General features: G+C 37.6%; 1 protein-coding gene across 1 annotated transcript; it reads left to right on the top strand.

Moving 5' to 3' along the window:
* The first annotated feature begins 738 nt into the window (after window positions 1-738).
* Window positions 739-7,859, top strand: LOC127496017 (angiomotin-like 2a). Its single transcript, XM_051863544.1, has 10 exons — window positions 739-922; window positions 1,705-2,433; window positions 2,708-2,870; window positions 3,654-3,855; window positions 4,981-5,276; window positions 5,432-5,619; window positions 5,705-5,794; window positions 5,894-6,063; window positions 6,567-6,704; window positions 6,901-7,859. Exons 1-10 carry the CDS (start codon window positions 882-884, stop codon window positions 6,984-6,986), a joined length of 2,103 nt encoding a protein of 700 aa, XP_051719504.1. The 5' UTR covers window positions 739-881; the 3' UTR covers window positions 6,987-7,859.
* Window positions 7,860-16,133: the final 8,274 nt, after the last annotated feature.

The raw sequence follows: 16,133 nt of genomic DNA, 5'->3' as shown, positions 1-16,133 counted from the left end.
CTGTTGGGTGTTACCTCCCTGTTTGCTGCTGGTGACTTGCTGGTTTTAGACTACTGAAATAAACTGAAAGTACAGGGCAAAGGTATAAACTGTCCCATTTTGTGCAATGTGCATGAGTTCAGTTGATGTTTTCTTGGAAAACAGTGTTACAACCTTCTCCGTCTACTCAGACAATGATAGTTCAGACTGAACAGATAAAGTAATGAACTGTGCCTAGAGAAAAATAACTTTTCAGATGCTCATAGTAATTATGAAACCATTCAATCAAATAAAGGGTGCTATGAAAGTATATTTCTTTTATAAAAGAAAGTGCAGTACGTCAGTAACATACAAGAGGAAAGAAAAAGTAAAAACATTTAGTACTTGAAAATATGCTTAAATATTTACCAGAGATGCCTAAATACACAAAGTTGATCTTCTAGCTCTGGTTATTATTCTTGTGTCAACACGTCTGCATACCTTTCAGATTGGGTCACACCTTTTGACACCTTTTCTCTGTTAAGGTGACATCACTGCTCAGCCTCTCTGTAGTAATACAGGGCTTTATGTTGCCATGGATTTTCTTTGACCAACTGGACCGTTTTCTTAAATTACAGGACTTTCAGTTAAAACCTAAGCTCTGGTATCTGCCTTCTGTGAAAGCCCCTGTGGACGAAAGTGGAACTGCAGCTGCTGTATTAAATGGCTCTTTTTTTCTCTTTTCACTTTTGATCCCTGAGCTCACACATTCCGATCATTCCAGGCGCGCTTAGTTATTTATGAGAGCAGAGCGCGCGCCTACCAGCTCATAACCCAACCAGACCTAAACACGCGCGCACAAACAAAACGAGGAGATAAAACACAAACAGAAGATATTAGTTGGATTACTTGGATTATTACACATGCCATTAACAGAATCCGTGTGGAATGAAAGTGGTAGCTGGTAAGTTGGTCGTTCTACAGAGTTTAATGGTCAATAGCAGCGAACGCGTAGTGACTTAATCGGCGGAAAAACTTAATAGATGTAACTATAAATGAGACGCCGATTAATACGAATGGCTTTGAGGAGGATACGTTGTTAGACGAAACTTATGACGTTCAATTAGTTTGGCACGTGCTATAGGAATAATGAAGATTTGACATTGAGCTCGCGTGAGTGCGCAGCGTTTCTATTGAGATGAAAACTAGTTTAGCTATATATTTGAATAGTTGTTGGTGAATTTGTGTTGTTTTGGTTTTATTTTAGAAATTGTATTGTTCATTTTTGTATTATTAAGTTATGTTCCAATACTGTATATACTTATTGTAGCCCTAATTATTTATAAATAATACAAATATATTAAAATGTTATTATTATTAACTTCAAATATACTGTATATATTTTCTTTGGTGTAACTCAGTATAGTTTTAGATTTTTATCATATTAAATATTTGCATATTTGTCTTAAGTAAAACCAGTTAAATCAGATGTTACAAAAAATTACAACATTTTAATGTAGTTTTTAGTGTTTGTTTAGATTTATTTTGGTACTGTTGCTTAAATATGTGTCCACTTTCTGTAAACTGATGAAAAAATTATGCACTTTCTGATACTGATGAAAATGACAAACTTTTGAGAGTTTAAACATGGTTTCTTTCTTTCTTTCATTCTACAAATAACTGTTTATTAACTACATGGAATCTAAAAACCATAATAATTTGTTGAATGGGTCTCTTGCCCTCTAGGTCCAGTTCAGTTCATAAATACTCATCTTCATCAAATAAAATGAGAGGTGAAGAAGCATCTGGTACTGTTCTGCACAGACTAATCCAAGAGCAGCTACGCTATGGAAACCCCACAGATGCCCGCACACTCCTGGCCATCCAGCAGCAGGCCCTGCGACGAGGAGGAGGTGTTGGATCTGGAGGGGCTTGTTCTCCACAGTCTTCATCTGAGAGCCTCAGCCCGGAGGAGCCCCAGTCTCCTCAGCTCTCTGCCCGCCAAGAACCCCAAGGTCAAGAGCACCAGGTTGACTACCAGCACTCTGAGAACTACACAACACACCCACACCATGAAGAGGAGCTACCCACCTATGAACAAGCAAAGGCCCAGTCTCAGTATTTGGCCTCCCAATGGTGCCAACCGCACAGGGGCTGCTCATTAGAGGATAGTGTAACAAGCCAGATGCCCTGTAAGGAGGAAGACAGCTGGGACCAAAAGCGAGCCCATGCACGGTCACCGAGTGAGCGGCTTCTGCAGTTTTCAATGGAGCACAATAAAATGCCTGCAACATATTCTGCCAGTTACCCTCAGATACATGGATATCATGCAAACCAGCACTTACAATATAGCCAGCAAGGACTGGAATACAATAAGCAGGTGCCTTATACTGAGCACCCCTTTCCTGTGCGACAAGCAGCGGAGTATGAACCGTGCTACAAAGCACCACCACCATTTCATTCCCAGCACAACAGGTAGGGAAGACCCAAACAATTGCATAATTTACACTTAACCACAGCCCACATTCGATTTTGTAACCCAGTGTATGCATTTCCTGCAGTTCTGACGTACTTTATAGTATGTGTCATTATGACTAACAGTCTGTTGGCTGATGCTATGGCTGAGTATGCAGTATGCTACATGCTAAAGCAGTTTGTCATCTAACTATACTAACATACTAAGATGAACTAAATCCCATTGTTTAAGTTTTCATCTAACATGATGATTTTTACCTTGTTCTACTTCCAGACTTCAAACACCAGAAGTTTGCCATAGTCTCTCCACATCTCCCCCTGCTGGCAGGGAGGTCGCAGCTTGCAGTCGCATCCAACTGGAAATGCTCATGAACGAGAATAAGAGATTGAGACAGGAGCTAGAGGGACACACTGAGAAAGGCCTCAGAATTCAGAAGGTAAAAGACCCTGGCATTTTTGTGAAAAAAAAAAAGAAGTGGTAATTAGCTTCTGAATAGTTATTTGAGCAAGGCTTAGCTGTAAATACGGTAAATACAGATCTTAATGGGACACCCATCTGAAGATAACAGGGTTTAATAAAATGACACAGGCTGTTTACAACAGGTTATATGTAATAACTCTGTTTCTCTGAATACAAAATGGCTATGGATACAAAAGTTTTGGAGACATTTGAGCAAGGCTCTTTATGGGACATCTGTCTGAAAATAATATATTTACATATATTTATAATATATAATAATATATATTTTTATACATACTATTATTATAATATATAATAATTTCTCTCTCACACACACATAGACACTATATTTATATATATTTATATATATCAAATGACGATACATAACGATGCAATACACAGAAGATTATTTTCAATAGCTTTTCATTTCACTTTGGCTAAGTTCCAAAAGGCCATGAAGTGTTTCCAGTGGATTACATCAGTGCAGTTAAGCTGTTGCTCACTCTGAAAGAATGATAATTACACAGGTTTGAGCATTTACCCATCAGGCCACTGCCTTGTGTAAACATGCCTGGGATGATGGAGTCATGGTTAATGCCATCCTGGTCTTTCCATATGGCACTGCTGAACAGCTTCTCTGTTCTCTGCTCTTAATCATAACCAGAAACATTGCTAACCACCTTTGCGTATTTCTGAGGCCGTCATTGTCAGACTGACACATCTGACATGCTATTTAAAAGTCTTTTTATTTTTCCACCAGCTGGAACAAGAGATCCAAAGGATTTCAGAGGCCTACGACACTCTGATGAAGGGCTGTGCAAAAAGAGAAACTCTGGAGCAAGCGCTAAGAAACAAGCTGATGGCTGAGATCAAGAGGCTGCAGCAATCAAGCATTCAAGCGGCAAAAGAAGCCGAAGCTGCTGACCAGAACCAGCATGTTATTGAGAAGCTCCTTCTGCAAAGTGAGTTCATGAACACGGCCACATTAAACCTCATTACTGTTTCACATGCTCTGGAAACTTCTTAACCCAAATGTTAGATCTGTTTTTCTGTTGAGTCATTTTGCTTAAAGAGGGAATGTGTTTCCAATTAGAGCATTCCAAAACAGGAATTTCAGTCACATAACAGCATCTGAATGATCAGAAAAGAGGATTAAATGTTAGATGTGACCTTAGCTTTGTGGGGGAGAACGCCTGGGGACAGTTAACCGCTGCCAAACACTGTCAATGCTCTCGTTTGATCCACATTGACAATTAACAAAATGTTCTGCTCAGCCTCACTTCCTGTTTGCTGAAAGTTGGAAGAGGCGGGGAAGATGATGACTTTTGCAGCGATTTGTGGGAAATAAGCAGAACAATCTGAAGCTCTGAGATGTGGGTCAAAGGGAGAGTGGGTCGCTGCATCTCCTTCCCTCTGCATTCCTTAACCGCTTGCGTAAATGAGGCGCTCCGGACTTTGCGATTGAATTCCTCTTGTTATGAGCAGGAAGTCAATGGGGAGTGGTGCTGGAAAGGGCCTGCATAAACATTCCTTCAGCCTCTTTCTCACGTCCTCACATAAATGCCTATGCCTGTTATGACTGGACATAATGACTTAGTTTGTACCGAAAACATTTATGCAACATACATTGCCTTCAAGGCATTTATGCATTTGAACCTAGGAGCCACAAAGCATGTCAAAAGGTCACCACCACTTATGAAATTGCTCACAACAGAGAAATATAATATAATATAATATAATATAATATAATATAATAATAAATGTAGAACATTTAGTATTTAGTATTAATTATATACTATTATATTATTTCTTATTTTGAATTAGTTTTTATTTTTATATTTTCGGTTTTTAATAATTTTAGTTTAAGTTTTAGTAATTTTGTTATGTGCTTTGTGTTATGTGCGCAAAAAACACCACCGTCCCCACCATTTTTGTAATACCAAATAACGCTCATGGACGTGCTTAAACTTGGCATGTGGGGACCACAAATTGGATTTCTTTGACTCTAAGCATCTGACCCACTCATATCAATTTCATTTACAAACATAGATCTCAATTTTTTTACTTTCTATCTTGTTCTCTAACAGATGAAGAACAGCAGCTGCAGTGTGCGCATCTGGAGCAGGAGGTTCAGCATCTGCGAAACGAAGCTGAGAACCAGCAGCGCAGGAGTGAGGCCCTGGAGAGCACCCTGAGGTCCACACAGACACGCAGCCAGCAACTGTGGATGGAGCTGCAGAGGAAGAGAGCGTATGTGGAGAAGGTTGAGCGTCTGCAAAAGGCTTTGGCTCAGCTGCAAGCAACATGCGAAAAAAGAGAAGGGTTGGAAACGCGTCTAAGGACACGACTAGAGCAGGAACTGCGGAGCCTCCGAAATCAGCAGGTACTGAGACAAACGGGGCTTTGTTTTTGTTTTTAACTGTTCAGATGTGACTTAGCATTCGGCTATTTCCTTCCAGTGAAGCTAAGAATAGCTTGAGACTTAAAATCGGCACATCACAACAATCTTACACTTTGTTTGTTTTTCTTTTTCCACAGCGGCAGCCTCAGCCAGTCGGAGGAGTGTCCAATGTGAGTGTGTCCACACTGCAGGAACTTCTGCGGGAGAAAGAAGAGCGCATTTTGTCCCTGGAAGCTGACAAGATGCGCTGGGAGCAGAAATACCTGGAGGAGCAAACCATGAGGGAGTTTGCAATGGATGCTGCTGCCACTGCTGCAGCTCAGAGGTAAAAGATGAGCTCAGTGTCAAATTCTTCGGAGCATATTGAGTTTTGAAGCAATTTCTAATCGTTTTCTTCTTATATTTCATAGAGACACAACCATCATCAACCATTCACCCTGTCATTCCTTCATTGAGGAGTTCCCATCATCTGAGATCAGAAACCAGGAAGTTGAAAACAGGTAAGAGAATCACCTTCAGTGCATCTAAAATTAAATTTCAGTTGTGTTTAATGAAACATTTTGGATTGTATAGGACTCATAAGGTTCATATTTTGTCAGGATCCGTGCCCTGTATGCTCAAATCCTGGAGAAGGACACCGTGATTAGCATCCTGAAGCAGAAGCTGCAGCAGGATCAGAAGGGAGAGTCAGGTGACTTCCGGCCAGCTACTACTGAGCCCTCCATCACCATCTCTCATTCAACGTTCACACACATGGCCCACGGCAAAGGTTAGTGTCTGAATGCTAACATTAACATTAGAGTTCACTGCTAATTAGTGTTACTAGCTAAGCTTTTATTATTTACGTTAGCGTCTGATTAATATTAGCATTAGTGTTCACTGCTAATTAGCATTTATTAGGTAAGCTTTTGCTAGGTAAGTTACGAGATAAGGTATTGTCTGCCTAACATTAGTATTCAATGCTAATTAGCGTTTACTAGGTTTGTTTTTACTAGTTATTTGCTTTTACTAGTTACTAAGCTTTTACTAGCTAAGTTATTGTATGCAGGGCTGTTGCTATTGGGGCAAAAGGTTTTTTTTTTTTACTAGTTAAGTTAGTATCTAACTAACTTAAGCATTAGTGTTCACTGCTAGTTAGCATTTACTAGTTAAGTTATAGTCTGACTAACATTAGCATTAGTGTTCACTGTTAAGCACTGGGTTCTCAGATTGACAAAATTAGTAGAATTAGATCTCAAAACTGTAACTAACTCTTATGAATCTTTTTTCCAGGGAAGAGTCAATCCAATGACCAGGCGGCTGGTACGTCTTATTCCACGCTCACTCCGGTAGCAGCCCGGGGACAACCTGATCTAGTTCTGTCAGAGAAACAGACAACAGATCAAGCCCCCTGCACAGAGCCCAACCCCAGTGAGTCAACTTTTAGTTGTTTCTGCATAATATGGGATATGAAAAATTAACTAAAAATGATACACTTCAGTGTGAAAGCCCATTATTCGTCTCAGAGTAAAAAAAAATTAGCTAATTGAGAGACATAGTTTAAAATAAAAAGTTACATTGTATAATAACCATTTTTTTTTTTTTTTTTTGTTACTATTTTTCACAGATAACATCCAGAAAGCACCATCTGCTGTGGACCTTTTTAAGGGCCTAGATGATGTGGCGGCTGATGCAGTGGAGATCTTCATTTGATGACGCACACTTGGACAAGGCATGCAGGACAAACTGTCCTGCAAAATAAATACATCATACCTGTGTGATGAGGAGCTCTGGAAGATATTAAATGACACCACATCACTATACTGTTGTGAAGAAAGAGTCCAGCTAAATAACAGAGCTGCTCAAAATCTCATGTAAAAGAGGGAGCTGAGCTCTTCTCTTAAAAGTACATGTCCAGTCTGTTATGTTTTGACAGATTAAGTAGTAAACCGCAATACTGACACTTATGCTTCTGGTGAGAATCCTACATTTTTGGTATTTAAAGCCATCCCGTACAGGAAGACGGGCAAAAAAACCCTAATTTGTCATTACTATTGCATTGTCCCTCCTCTCAGAAGACTGTGGTAACTTCACCACATTCCAGTTCAGTTGACTGTCGTCTTGAAACTGAGGCTCTCACATGCATCTTTTCCACCCCACCTTTACTGATTGTTATAAATGGTTACATTTTTCTCATATTTTTCTATTGATAGGTGCTACGCCCTTCATCGAAGTTATTCTTTTACATTGCATGCTTAACATTGTCACGTCGTGCAAGACAAAAACATTATTTAGACCTAAGAGTCTAAGTGAACTCTGAACTGTGTTTTGTTTTTGAATGTGTTCGCTCTTAAATGGCACATTTGCTGGTCAAAGTGTCATTTCAAAGTAAATATTAATATATATTTTGTACAATTATTTTGTGTTGTGTTGGAATGTAATGCTGAGGAACTGGTGCCAAAGAGCATTTCAGTAAAGTTGTGTAAACACACGACCAAGGGTTGACCTCTTCTATTTAATCCATGAAAGATGTGAATGTTCTGAAACATTTCATACATTTACAATAAAGCTATTAATATATAAAAATGTGTCTGTTGGTTTGTGAAGCCCTTGTGAAATTGTTGTTGGTTCTAGCAAGCACCATCTACTGGATTTTATCCCATTTCGCACATTCTCCGTCGTGTTATTCCGGGGTTTTCACATACAGTCCGAGAAAGATGAGTAATTATAAGTGAATGGCAGTGAGGGGCATTCCAGCTCTCAAATTTCACCACAGAAAATCTCGCACTATTTCCCTCAGGCTCACCTTTATCCCCATTTTAGACTCAGATTTCTGAGTCATTCAGACAAACATTCTGCTTTTGAGAGAGAACAATAGATAACTCGCTCAAAGCTGACTTACCCAACACTGACTAACCTATCCAGCCTCCTGTTCTGTGAATACTGTCACTGACGACTCAATATTTCTTACATGCTTTTAACATAGTGTTGATGTCATACTCTGTTTTAAAATATGGGACAAGGCTCTATTTGATGCATTGTTTAGTTTTTAACAAAACTGATCTTTGTTACAGTAATGAGAGGCATCTCAGACTTGCATTGCTCATGAGGAAGTTGTGTGTTGGTGATTTTACTGTAAGTCAGTTGTGCATGGCATGCACTCAACTGTATGAAAACTGGGCATGTACGTTCCCCAGATTAATGTAAATAATTTTTCAATCAAACTGTTATGCTGATAATATAATTTGTAATGAAACAAAAATGGATTAAATGGAAAATGCCAAATGGAAGCATTTTCACTTGTATTCTCAGATTTAAACCCTCTCAAAACAGACTTGTAAAAGAAGGCTCATAAATTAACTAATTACTGTCAGTTACAAATGGCAATTAAAAGCGTTTGAAAGGTGAAGGTATGTTCTATGGTTTTAATTATACTTAATTATACTTAAATTTAAGAAGTCAATAGGAGGTTCAAAACATTTAACACTATTTAGGGTGCAATGAGAAAAAAAATACAACATATTGATATCATCTATGGAAAGTAAGCTAAAGCATGCTAGGATTCTTCACTATTTATGGTATTTTTCAGACAAAAGTTTGAGTGATGAAAGTATCTCAGGAATTCAGATCTCAGTTGTAATAAAAACAAGGTCCATAATTACTACTTATTATGAGACATTACAACTAATATGTAAGACGTGGCCATCATATTTTCAACAAGCATGTGAATTAAAGCATGTTCCCACCCAGACTATTTTTCCTGAAGAATGTTGGTGAAACTAGTTTAAAACTGTATCTTGCCAAGTTACAAGCCACAGTTCACAAACCAGTCAAACTACCCTCTTTTAAAAAGGGATATTTAAAAAGATACTAACTAAACGTAGCTACCAAAGCTTTATATGGTGAACAATGTAGCCTATTTTAGATTTTAGATTTTTTGGATTATTTAACATTAAAAAGGGTATTTATGAGAGTACAGTATACAAGAAATAGAGGATATCAGGATGATAGCATCAACCCAAATTTACACTAAAGATAACTAATAAAGCAAACAAACACAAAAATGTATCAAATACATATTAAAGGGATAGTTCACCCAAAAATGAAAATCCTATCATTTACTCACCCTCAAGTTGTTCCAAACCTGTATGAGTTTCTTTGTTCTACTGACCACAAAAGAAGATATTTTGAAGGATGTCAGTAACCAAACAATTGATGGGCCCCATTGTTTTCCATAGAAAACAAAATTCTATGGAAGTCAATGGCTACCGTCAACTGTTTGCTTACCAACATTCTTTAAAATATATTTTTTCGTGTGTTCAACACAAGAAAGAAACTCATACAGGTTTGGAACAACTTGAGGATGAGTAAATGATGACAGAATTTTTTATTTTTGGGTGAACTATCCCTTTAACAAATGGATTCATTTATTTCACCAGAAAGACAAAAACAAACAAACTGATATGGATATTTGTTAGACTTTCTCTTAAATGTTTGAATAATTTTCTAAAATTTAATTTAAAACTACCTAACTCACAGGTATATATCAGTGGTGTGCGGTGGTGTTTTAAAATGAGGAGGCAAAGTCCTCATTTATGTCCCTGTTACACAATTTTAAGTTAACATTACATAAAAAGAGAGACCAAATACAATTCTATTTTGTATTTTTACACTATGTAATGTTCTATTTATTAAAACCAAGTATAAATTTCATCAAGTTAGTGTTTTTACTCATTTTTACATTTATTCCAAAATAATAACTAAAGGCAGTAACAATTTAAACAATATATATTATTTATCAACTAATATTAAGCTTTTATTTTTAATAATCAATTTATTTTCAGCAGTCATCAAGCTTGTACACACTGGTCACTCACCCACAGACACAAAGATGTACCTTTAATTTCAGCATGCTGATTGCTCACTAATTAGTCTTCCCATTAACGCCATCACTGTCTTCATTCAGACCGATTCGACGAGAACGCGCACGAAAACAAGAGGCGCGATTTATCGCACGAACCAATCATGTCCAATCATAACCGATCATATCCAATCATAGCGCATTGCCTCCTCTCACGTGACTTTCTCCCATTCATTCTCAACTACCCCCCACTAAACCCACTGCACGCTATAGAGTACCTCAGGGATGACGTGTTTTTGTAGGCAAAACCCTGAAGCGAGTTAGCATTTTAGGACTTCCGGTTCCATTGCCCCGAAGTCAATGGGTTTTTTGAATGGGTTTTTGCTAAATCGCCTGAAATAAGGTCTGTGGTTAACAAAGCCTCTAAATATTTTCAATATTTTAGTTTTGATCTATGAGATAAAACACACCAGTTATAACCCACTTGTGATTTTTTAAACCTTTATTGTGTCTTAAAAACAGCGGTTGCTAACAAATTGCTAAAAGGGACTACTTCCTTTGATGGGGACTTTAGACGTCGTCATGACAAACAGGACAGTATTTCTCATGAAAAAGTGGTTAAGTATTCATACACAGTGCAGATCATAATCAACGAGCATGTTTTTAAATAAAGTTGTTTTCTAAATAAAGTTTGAGGAAGCTTGGTGGTGGTGACGTTGATCCGTGACCATGGTGTGCTGTAGTCCGTTTATAGCCTACTGTTAGCTTTTTATATCTGACGACTTTATTTAGGCTCCAAAATGTATAAATGTTGTGTTAACTTGTAAAGATTATCTTGATAGACAAAACGTGTAAGTGTCATAACCCTTTGTTAAACACAGAGCTTATTTTTTGCGATTTTCCAAAAGTCTATGGGAAAAATGCATTGGCTTTCGATCGAGGGAACCCGTGCGCCGCTAACTTGGCCTACAAAAACACATCATCCCTGAGGTACTCTATAGAGGCTCTGCTTTGTTTCTATGAGCTGCTGTAACTTCACCTGCGGGTGTTGCTGTTTGACAGTGTTTCTTTAGAAAAACCAGTGACTTTTACACTTTTTAATGGCAAATTTTGTAACATTTGCGTTGTTTTATTTTTGTAATATCGATTATTTTCTCATCCAGTTTTTTGGACTGCTTCCCTTGCCTCCTCGGAGGAAACGCCCCTGATATATATAAAATTTGTTGTATAATATGACAACAAAAACTAAGATTGGTCAGCAGGTGGGAAGGGTCAGTTAAATGATACTTCTACTATGATACTATGATATTTTTTGGTCCCAGGTTGAAGTCCTTTTAAGAATGTCTAAAAGCATAGTAGGCCTACATGTGCTTTTAAATGCAGATCTTGAAACAGACAAAAAAAAAAAAAAACGTATAATGACAACAAAATAACGACTTTACGACAATATCTAGTGATGGGCGATTTCAAAACTGCTTCATTAAGTTTTACGAATCTTTTGTTTAGAATCAGGGATTCGGAGCGCCAAAGTCACGTGATTTCAGTAAACGAGGCTTCGTTACGTGATAAGTGTTTATAAATTTCAATGGTTCACCACTGGGGGGAGTGACTTTGGCAGTTTGCTACGTGCTCCGAACCACTGAATCGAAACAAAAGATTCGTAAAGCTTCGAAGCTTCATGAGGCAGTGTTTTGAAATCGCCCATCACTAGATATTGTTATAAAGTCTTTTTTTTTTTTTTTTTTTTTGGCGCACAAAAAAGTATTCTCATAACATTAAGGTTGAACCACTGTAGTCACATGAACTGTTTTAGATACGTCTTTAGTAGCTTTCTGGGCACTGAAAGTGTTAATTGTCTTGCTGACAATGCAGGCCTCACTGTGCCATCGGATTTTATGAAAAATATCTTAATTTGTTTTCTGAAGATGAATGAAGATCTTACGGGTTTGGAACGACATGCGGGTGAGTAATTAATGACAGAATTTTCATTTTTGGGTGAACTAACCCTTTAACGCCGCATGCTAGTAGAACCTTATAAGGCAAGACTTTATTATTTATTTATTTTTTTTAAAAAAAGGAAAAAAGAAGTAATATATTCAGTGATGGATTGTCATATCTTAGACTCAAAATCAGAACGTTATAAGTACAGTTTATAAATCATAACAGCATTGCCATTTAAACTGATAACAGAAAAAGAGAGGGAACAGCACTCCATCATGTGGGGGAGTTCATGACCCTAGCCTACATACATTGACAATATTCACATGTGCTTTCAATATTTGTTATAAACCATCTTCCACCAAATAACATTCTAACAGGCAAATATGATGACGACACTGTAGCACTGGATCTTCATACCAACGCAAGAACAAACTTGGCTGTAGGTAAGCTTATATAAGCAGAGAAAATCCTCTTGGTTGGAATGAACAGGTTTAGCATTTTTATGGTGGTTACAGCCTGTATGGGAACTGGGAAACATGTGATACACTGTAATTCATCTTGTTTATAAGAGCAGTGGAGGCCTTTTCCTCCTCACAGCCAGAAAAGCTGCCAACATTCTTTCGACTTTTGAGAAACACTTGACATTTTTTAACCTTGAGTTTCTTCCTCAACATGAACAAAATGGAGGGCTGTGGAGCATTTCAAAGTCAAAGGGCACATTCCTGAAGCTTGAAATGTGGAACGCCAGCAAATATAATTTTTTCTATCTATTTGAGTGAGGCAGCAGTAATCCGCCTTACAAATCAGAATTTAAGCGGTTGTGTTTGTCAAAAAAACAACAACATTAGATTAGATGTTAGACGAATTTTGGGTCAGTCTAGTCAGGAACCAAACAACGCTTAAAGCCAGATTAATTTTCAAACAAACCCAGCAGCTTTCTAAAATAAAAGGTTGTCCCGTTCATTGTCTGACAAATGCTGGTTGGATGTTCTGTGCTCTCAGAGAGTAGATTGATTACTTCAGCCGCACACATTTCCAGCATTGATTGATGACTGGATGGAATAACCTTCAATTTGGACTCTCTCTGAATAGATCTGAAACATGCTGCAAGGCGAATAAATTAAAGCAGCCTTCCCTTCATATTTTCAAACTATACCACAATCTGAACCATTCCTCATGACTGCAGTGGTCAATGATGAAGAGCAGTAAAACCACAAGGAGCCACACATACCCCGTTCATGACTAAAGCTTTACCATGGTTTGGAATGACAACATTTCAAATGCTAGTCACGTGCGTGGGGTCATTTTTCAGAGCTGCTGTTTTATAGTCTCAGCACTTGGCCATGATTGCATTAGCTGGGCTCTTTATTTAAAGGAATGCATTAAAGCATTCCCGATCAATTAATTGGCATGAGTAATGTGACAGTTCAGAATACAATGGAAGGCTTTCCAAAAACCTGCCTGTGTGAGTCCCAAAACAAAACAGATTGAGCCACTCGCTTTTTAATTATACTAAGCGGTAAAGTAATGCACATAAGGAAGATAGATAATTAATACAGGGGATTTCAAACTGGGGTCCGGGGCCACAAATGAGAGCTATGATGCCTACAGAAAACAACTTTTCCCCCAGAGAAATAAGGTTTTAGAAAATATATTTTATAGTGCTGTCAAAGTTAAAGAATAAAAGATATCAGTTAAATATATTTAGTTTAAATATTTAACACAATTACTACATTTAATATTTATTACTGAATTTGAAATTGTTCCAGGGCAACTTTTTTTTTAAATCCTTGTTTTTGTTCTGCAAATTCTTTACATTTTTACAGGAGGGACTGATACAACCAGTGTTGTGGAAAGTTACTTTTAAAACTAATGCATTACAATATTGTGTCACTCCTTGCGTTAGTTACTTTTTATGTAAAGTAATGTGTTACATTACTTTTGTGTTACTTTTACTTATCTAGGCTGGGCTTGCTTGCTTGTTTGTTTTTTAATTTTAATTTTTTGTCAAATGTAAAAGCCCTTTCAAACCAAAAGTGTAATGCATAAGCCTCAGACTGAAGGAAATGCAAATTCATGCCTGTACAGTAGAGTGCGCAGCTCAAACAAACCTTTCAGCTGTGCTGCCATTCTGGATCACAGAAGAAATAGGCTGTAGGAGAAGAAAGTACAACACTCTTACTGAAAGGAGTCATATAATGCCACTTTTACAAGATGTACAATAAGTCTCTGATATCCCCTGAGTGTGTATGTGAAGTTTTAGCTCAAAATACCCCACAGATCATTTTTATAGCATGTTAAATTTGTCACTTTTTGAGGGTGAGCAAAAATGCTCCGTTTTGGTGTGTGTCCCTTTAAATGCAAATGAGCTGCTGCTCTCAAGAAGAGGGCGGAGTTTCAAGAGCTTGTGTTAGCAGCGCCGATTACCTCAGACTCACTGAAAATGTCAGAAACTGTTCAGCCTTTTATGTTCAAACCGGAGTCAGACAATGATGAGAGACTCAAGAAGAAGTGACAACATGTAGAATGCAACAGGACGTTTCTGAATGGTTAGTTGCTTAATTTATGTAGCTGATGTGGAGTAGTCATTGATTAGCATATTCTGTCATGATAATCTATAAATCGCTCATGTGGGAACTGTTGTAAGATCCTACAGAGCCAGAGAATATATGCTGCATGAAGATAGAACGGTAGTTTAATTTAATTACGGTTATAACTTATGTTGTTATCTTGCTTTTATGACATGCCATTGCATTTGTGTTACATACTGTATTGCAATAACATGGCCTCACCCCTTTGTTGCGTGTTCTCGGGGGCAGGGTTTATGTAAATTTTAGGGTTAGTGATGTCACTAATCTGGGAAGAAGCTTGTTGTAGTCCCTACCAGCCGTTTGTTGTAGTCCTTAAACAGAGAATTCTTTAAAAGAAAATATCTCCCTTTGCTTTGAACTTTGAGCGTCATAACTTTGCAGATGTTGTTTATGCTCAACATCACACACTATCCTAAGTTAAAAAAGTGAAATCATAATCAACCACCCCTTTAAGTAATAAAAACAAAAGAATGAAACACAAATGTGATTTTAATCTAGTCGTATTTGCTTATTAGTATTGTTGAACTGGATCATAGGTCAGCAGCAGACATTGGTTGAAGTGATATTACATACATAAAGTATATTTGTGTTATTTAACATTTAATTATTGTGGGTTTGCGTAATACTCAGAGTTTACATTTCACTGTTTTTATTGCTTTTGAGGAATACTGAATCTGTTTTTGTGCAAGTAAGATGAGTAAAGGTATGCTCACATTTAGTCTAGAACTACAATAACTATCATGATTACACAACGCACACAACGCCTCTGCGTCTTACTCATGATTTCTCTCAACATAGCAACAGGAAAGCTGCCAGTCAAAATATGGAAAAACAAAGTAACTTGCGTTACTTATTTGAAAAACTCAGATATTTTCTTGTAAATATAAAATGTGTTACTTTACTAGTTACTTGAAAAAGTAATCTGATTACATAACTCACATTACTTGTAATGTGTTACCCCTAACACTAGATACAGCTGCTCCATAACTGCTCAAAGACAGTTGTAATTGTAATAAAGAACCCTATTTTTTTTTTAGCATCCACCAGCATCTTAAGGTTTCAACAGTAAAAGCCCCAGACATATACAGATGTCAGCCTGGGTTAGCGAGTCTCCACGACGTTGTGATATCAGGAACATTCTAATAACACAAGGCTCATGGCAGTTAGAGAAAAATGAAGCTGGTGGCTATGAGAAATGGATACGTTTCACTTTTAGGCATGACATGAACGAAATGTTTTTTCTCTCCCACAGTGAAGGGTTGTTTCTCTGACGTCTCTTTCACTGGCCCAGGGTCCTGTGTTATTATTTGGTAATAGTGAGCACATGGCAAAGTGTGTGCCAGGGCCAAAAACTGCTCTACACTCGATTACCATGATTGCTGTGGAGTATTCATGCTGGATTTTCCAGTTTTAGCACAAGGATTTCTTTCAGTTTCATGGAAAGGCTGAATTCCTGGTCAAGAGGCC

This window comes from Ctenopharyngodon idella, chromosome 15 (genome assembly GCF_019924925.1).
Source record: "Ctenopharyngodon idella isolate HZGC_01 chromosome 15, HZGC01, whole genome shotgun sequence".
Lineage (NCBI taxonomy): Eukaryota > Metazoa > Chordata > Actinopteri > Cypriniformes > Xenocyprididae > Ctenopharyngodon > Ctenopharyngodon idella.
This window is presented reverse-complemented; position numbering and strand designations above follow the sequence as displayed.

Bases quoted from the DNA above. Each gene is read 5' to 3' on its own strand.
- LOC127496017 (XM_051863544.1), top strand. From the start codon at position 882: ATGCCATTAACAGAATCCGTGTGGAATGAAAGTGGTAGCTG. The intron at 2,434-2,707 runs GTAGGGAAGACC...TTCTACTTCCAG, and splicing joins TTTCATTCCCAGCACAACAG to ACTTCAAACACCAGAAGTTT. The intron at 2,871-3,653 runs GTAAAAGACCCT...TTTTTCCACCAG, and splicing joins AAGGCCTCAGAATTCAGAAG to CTGGAACAAGAGATCCAAAG.